Consider the following 6,967-nt stretch of genomic DNA (forward strand, 5'->3'; position numbering starts at 1 on the left):
TCAACTTAATCAGTTCATTATGTGTCAAATGCAGTATTTAGAGAAGTCAAGCTATCTGCATATTTAGACATTTGTTTTATATTTTCCAATCAATTTTTGCTAAAGTGAAAATTTAAAAGCCTAATGTATCAAACCATAAGTTTCTTGAGCATAAAAATAATGTATTAAAAAACATATTGCAGGGTTTTTTTTCCTTCACATACTTCCATGTTTCTTTAAATTAAATCAGCTATTGATTTGCTTCCAAGGTCATTGTTCCATATCTTTTTCTCCCAAGTGTTGACATCTTGTCCACATCACTGTTTATTAAGATTTTATATAGCAAGAGGCCCAGACAGAACAAATAAACCATCTTAACTCACTTAGTCACTTAAAAGCCATTGCAGAAGCTATAGTAGGAAAAATATAGAATTATTAGTATTGCAAAGGAGAGACATAGTAGTTTTATACTCTTCAAGATAATTGGTGTCATAGTATTAGCAGACACCTTAGTTATATGACATATAACATTTTGTCTCCAAATCTTGGTGTGATTTCACCACTGCTTTCTGTTGTTGTTGTTAATTTGGGTTTTCATTTTCATTTGGAACCATAACTTATCCCAGTTGTGAAGGCTGCCTGGACTCTGATTTGGAATGTTTCCCAACCCAGGCATTACCCTCTTCAAAAATAATCTTTGCCCAGACCAGGAAATATATAAGGATCTGGGTTGCCATGCTTGACTTCAGGGTGACTCGAACATGACTTTGTGTCTTCTAACTCTCATTACTCCTAAATGTAAAGGAAAAATCAAAGTATTCAACTCTCATCTGGCAAACAGGAAAATTTCCCTCTGATTTCCATTACCTGTTTCCCTCATCCCTCTCTCACATTCACTCAGTAATTCACCAAATATCCACGAAGCCCAGCACTTCAGGAAGCATTGAGACACGGACCCAGGTTTGACTCTCCATCCCTCTGCCTTCTGAGGATGTTGAGGCCAGGGAGAGGATGGGACAGACCTTAAAATACAAAGTGCTCCTTTAAGTGCCTTCTGAAAGGTAGGATACTGTGCATAAGTAAAATAATAGTGATCCATAATCACAGTAAAGGTTATTCCTTTACCTACTCACGAGCAATCCTTCCTAGGCAAGTCACTTATGATTTCCTTCCAGAATTGAAGAATGCATTCCCAGAAGGAAGGTGTGGCTGCTGCTGGTGCTATGCTGGGCATGGGGGCAGGAAGAAGCAGGGAGTGAAAGACTCTTTCATTCCCTTGACAAAGGCAGCCTTGCAGCTGGGGCCCTGGTCTGCTCTGCTAAGCCTTGGCCTCTTGAGAAAGAGCATGTGTTCCTCTCATGATCTGAGACTTAGCCACTAGCCTCTGACAGCAGCCAGGAGATGTGGAAGACAGTTAAATGACCCATTTAATTTTATAAAATGTGGGTCAACATTTTATTTTCCCTCCAAATCAAGACTATCTACTGAACTTAAACTTTTACCTATAATCCCTCTACCTTAGAACCAGGATGGTGAATTTCTGAGTAACCTGGGCATGTCAATATATACTTACCCCATCAGCTTCCTCATCTGTAAAACAAGAAGGTGGTAACAGATGTTCCTAAGGTTCCTTCCAAATGAAAACAAATATGATTTTTAAATCAAGAGAATTTCAAGCGACCCACACTTGACTGTCAAGGAAAAGAATATATATACATATATACAATATAAAAATATATAAAATATATGTTAATATATATTATATATAATAAATATAAAATATTAGATATTTTTATGTGTGTATATATATTTATATATATATATAAGATATTTGCCTGTTTCCCTATCAGCCTTTTTCTATCATTTTAGATGACTTCTTATAACTCAGTGAGTGCGCTGTGTGTTTGTTATTCTTCCACTAACACCCTGGCTTAAAACAAGCAAAAATGTAAAGGTTTCTATTCTAATCCAAAATTTTAAATGTGGACACACGCACATAGCCTGGGATGCAGCATGAAAATGAAAGCCCAGATGAAATGTAACTCAGGAGTTACATTAGAATCACCTAGCTAATTTGGTAGGTAAAGGCAAAGCCCAAGAGTTAATGTTTTTAAAAAGTTCTAAATGATATTGATGCTGCTGGTCCAGGACCACATTTTGAAAACCACTGCTTTTTAGCAGAATTCCCATGGAGACCTATCTCCAGCATCTGTTCTCTTCAGATCCCTTCAAGTCAGGACGTGCCTCAGACAAGAGTTTCTCTCCACCCCCACCCCCACCCCCCATCCCAGTGTTTGTCAAATGTCAGCAAGTCCTGATGATAATGGTGTTTTCCTTCATGTCAAAGCATTTCCCACCTATCCCAATGGCCCACCAATTTCTCTGCTCCCTTGACTATTTCCTTGACAGGATTTCAAGCCACTGTGAAACTTGCATTTTAATACTCAGCATGATGTTTTTCTTTTGTTTTGTTTTCTTTTTGCAGATTAAGAACTATCATTAGTGGGTATCCCTTTCTAATACCTGGGCCACTGTGATCCAAAACTCTGCCAAAAGTTCTGTGCTCCCCAGAACACAAAAGAAATGGAGAGGCCAGTCAAGTCAGGGTAGTGGAGCAGAATGTTTGCAGGACGTTTAGCTAACGTGCTTAGAGGCGCAGTGTCTGTTGTACCAAGTGTTTGTCTTTGCCTTAAGCAGGATCTAAGCCTAAGACGGTGAAAAGAAGGATTCTGTTTAAAATTTTCATTTTGTGGGATTTGAGTAGATAGTCTTTAGTAACAGAGAAATACTCCTAATCACAGGAAATGCGTTTCAATTAATGTTTCTTTATAATCAATGTGTTCTCAGGTCCCTATACACTAAGAGGGGTCTAGAAAATAAATTACTCTGGAAGTCTATGGTATAGCAATAAAGAAGAAGAAGGGGTGTTTGTATGAAATAAACAACAGCGCTGGGTTGCCGCCGCCGCTGCCACCGTCGCGCCAGCCCCTCGGGTCTCAACAAGGCCGGGTGACGCTCCAGAATGGGAGACAAGCCAGTTTGGGAGCAGACTGCATCCAGCTTCATTCAGCATTACTACCGGTTATTTGATAACGACAGAACCCAACTAGGCGCAATTTATATTGATGCGTCATGCCTTACGTGGGAAGGACAGCAGTTCCAGGGGAAAGCTGCCATCGTGAAGTTGTCTAGCCTTCGGTTCCAGAAAATCCAGCACAGCATCACGGCACAGGACCATCAGCCCACGCCAGATAGCTGCATCATCAGCATGGTAGTGGGCCAGCTCAAGGCTGATGAAGACCCCATCATGGGGTTCCGCCAGATGTTCCTATTAAAGAACATCAGTGATGCTTGGGTTTGCACCAATGACATGTTCAGGCTTGCCCTGCACAACTTCGGCTGACCTCTTCCCAGCCAGGCACTCATGCTGTTTCCTCCTCCCTCCTCTTCCTGATAACTATTCACACTCCTCCAGATGCTCCAAATATCATACACAAATGAGCGGGGCTGCGGTGGGACCGGGCGCAGTGCGCTGCTACTACCGAGGTATTGTGCATGATGTTTGGATGCTAGAATAGTTGCATCTGACAGGAGAAGTTTGTGTGGTACCAGCGCATGCCTTGGGAAGACTTAAGTAATGCAAAAGGTTGTCTTTTTTTTTTTTTTTTAATCTACTGACAAGTTGCTCTAGTAACCCAAAGAAGTGAAGGAGAAAGCAGCTGCCTCACCGCCTAGATATTGATTTGTTCAGAGGTTTCAATGGCTCATGATATAATAAAACCACAAAAATATTCTTAAAAAAAAAGAAATAAAAAAACAATTTCTTGAGGTATTTATAGGACTTAATTTCTTAAAAGGCTGATACATTATGCTAGAGGTATAGTTATATACCCTATTCTCTTTTTATGTGCCAGTATGAGGAGTCATGCCTGATATCCTGTTAGAGTGCCAGCATTTAAACAAAACAAAACAATTCTAGAGGCTTATTTAGCAGCCCTCCTTCTTTTTTAAAGTAAATGTACCCTCAACATGGGGCTGAAACTCACAATCCTGAGATTAAGAGTCAAATGCCTTACTAGCTGAGCTAGCCAGTTGCCCCATTAGTGGCCCTCTTTCAAGATGATAAAGCAAGGTCAGCTCCTGTTACCTGCCCCTCCTTCACCCTTCCCTTCCTGCTCATAAAGAGAGTCTTGGCATTTGGCAGGAAGAGGAGTGAATCTGGAGGCTGGTAGGAGCAGAAGAAGCAGAGGGTTGCTGCTGGTGGTGATTGCTTGGGGGGGGGGGGGTGCTAATCTCACCCATGTACTAAAAAGATCCAAGCTTCACTTGCAGACAAGCTTGCTGAAGCCAGCCACTCATCCCAGCCTTTCCAAATTCTGCCCATCCAATGGGCCTCCCAGGTACTAAGGCATCTCTTTTTTCCATTGTTGGCTATTACGACATATTTTTTAATTGATATATATGTTTTTATTATGTGGTCTGTGTGTATGCTTGTATATGCATGTGTGTGTGTGTGTGTGTGTGTGTGTGTGTAAGGGTGACAGTAAGAGTTACCATGCTTCAGGCTTCACTATCCTAGCCATTGCCCTCCATCTCAAGAATTCCAAACTCCTTTTCATCTGATGCTTCTGAATTAGAACTTTCTACTAAATTTAATCTTTTCAATAGAACTTCAAGCTTCCCTTTAAAATGGCTTAAATATATCAAATAATTTCTTTTTTTTGAAAGCTCCTCACTCAAGGACATCTTTGACATTTCACATTTCCAGGAACATCTATCATATTTTACTAAAGGGATTCCAATGTCACACAAAAGTTATCAGCACATTGCCTCAATTCTAGTGGTGATATTGCAAATTATTACTGTGGGCAGCAGGTATAGTCTTAGTCTTACTCCAAGATTTTTATCAGTATAGATTGGTGGTGACCTAAACATTTCTTTTTTCTAGATGTCTTATATTTTTTTAGTCTTTAATTAGACTGAGGTACTGGAGTGACTATTCCTTTTATAAGTGAATGTTCTCATTTCTACTGCTATTTATAATGCAAAGATAGATACTTCCTAATTATTTACTCTGGCCAGGAGCATTATTTATTTACAGAGCTGCTAATGTTTTATAACTCTTGTGAACTGGTCTACATCCATGGTTTTGCTATTGTTCTAAATTTTGCTTTCCATTTAATTGTAACTTTGAGCTAATACAGATACTGTTCATCTTTAGCTTTTCACTAGGGATTCAGGTCAAGAAGATAACAGACGTCTTGTTTGAACTCTGAAAACTGAAGTCCTCGAGGTGCCTTTAAGAACTGGATCCCTTCAAGGCTGAAACTGCTGTTTTCATCAGTGTGGTAAATCTAGATTAGACATTTTGTGATTTGTGATGTAGTTGTATACACTTACTGTGGAGCTGCTGAGACAATAAACATTAACGATGGCCCCTCTACACGATGATATACCTGCCAGAGGGGCCAGAGGAAGTGGCTTGGGGAGAGAACAGCTGTCAAGTCCTTGCCTTGCCTTTGCTTCTCATGAAAACATCAGCATACTCCAGAAGCATCCCTTTCCCCCAAAGATTAAGTGAGTCCCATCACCAGCAAGCCCAGACATACTCAGGTTTCTGGGGAGAGGATACTTGATGACTGGTGTACCTCAACAAGCTGGAGCCCCTGGCGCATCAGACGACCAGGGGAAGAGCTTGGTTCTCCCTTTCCAAAGGGAGTCAGATCGGTATAAACCAGAATATTCTTTCTAAATAGAGAAATGCTATTAGTCATGAAAATGATTTCACCCCTCATCTCAAGTCTATGAATAAATATGTGATAATAATAATAAAGATGGTGACAATGGCTCAATTCTTATTCATCTAGGGATCCACATTGCTTATTCACAAAGTTACATTCCAGTGGCAGAATTCAGCAGCCACAAGTATTACAAAGTGTTTACATTCTTTATTGTGACTCACTGAAGAGCATTAGAGGGATATGATTCATAATGTAGGCCAACACCTTCTAAATGCCCCTTCCTCCACTCTCCGAGTTCTCTGTATGTTCCAGGGTCTCTCCCAAATCAATGTTCCTTCTTACACTGAACTCTTCCTCTTCTTTCCTGTTCTTAACTGTGCTAGATACCTTGACTTCTATTCCAGCAGCCTAAAAACACACCCTCTTTAAGAGAAAAAGAAATGGGGACAGCTGGATAGGCACTGTGTTTACTGTGTTACTGGACAGGGTTTTGGAAGTGGAGGATCAGGAAAGGTATCCTACTTAATCATTTTTAAAGCTAACAACTTTTGTTGCAACACAGTAGCGGCCTTTCATTATGCTATTATCACACTGCCACCACATAGTAGATGTAGTATTTGTGTTTTGTCATTGAAGTCTTACCAGCCCCATTATAAAGGAGACACATCTGAGCTTCAGAGAGGATTATTAATATTCCCACGGGCACGCTGCCTAAAAGTGAAAAAGTCTGGCTCCAAATTAAAATCTTTCTTCCTCTAGAGTCTACACATCTGCCACATCTGTCACTATGCCTGTTATCCTAAAGAAGTAATTCAAGGGAAAAAAGTCATGTGTACGCATCATTTAGATTACACACTGGCCAAAGGGTCAAGGTACAAAACTATGAATATGATTAAGTAAATTATTATCCAGCAACTTAATAGACTCATGTGGCCATTGAAGCATTATAAAGTAGATTGATAAAAATTAAGTTTTGTATACATATAATTACAATAATTTAAAACTAAGCATACACAGGATTAAAAATCATAAAAGTCATAAAGATGGCGAGATATGTCTATTAAAGTGAAGGGAAAGGGGTCATATGTTTCTCTAAGATTAAACTTTAAAAGATTTCTGTTTGTCTTTTGAAGGGAAGATTGTCATTCCTGGATGTACTGATTCTTTGCCCACAAACTTTAAGAGCTAAACTCCCATTAAACTGGTAGATTGAGACATTTCATATTTTTCATCTTCATAGCTACCCA

The 6,967-nt window shown here is 39.7% G+C and overlaps 1 protein-coding gene across 1 annotated transcript; it reads left to right on the plus strand.

Moving 5' to 3' along the window:
* The first annotated feature begins 2,907 nt into the window (after nucleotides 1-2,907).
* On the plus strand, nucleotides 2,908-5,522 carry LOC121498019 (nuclear transport factor 2-like). Its single transcript, XM_041767943.1, has 2 exons — nucleotides 2,908-3,525; nucleotides 5,201-5,522. The coding sequence occupies exon 1, from the start codon at nucleotides 3,002-3,004 to the stop codon at nucleotides 3,380-3,382; it is 381 nt and encodes a 126-aa protein (XP_041623877.1). The 5' UTR covers nucleotides 2,908-3,001; the 3' UTR covers nucleotides 3,383-3,525; nucleotides 5,201-5,522.
* The last annotated feature ends 1,445 nt before the right edge of the window (nucleotides 5,523-6,967 follow it).

The sequence above is a fragment of the Vulpes lagopus genome, chromosome 8, assembly GCF_018345385.1.
Source record: "Vulpes lagopus strain Blue_001 chromosome 8, ASM1834538v1, whole genome shotgun sequence".
Taxonomy (NCBI): domain Eukaryota; kingdom Metazoa; phylum Chordata; class Mammalia; order Carnivora; family Canidae; genus Vulpes; species Vulpes lagopus.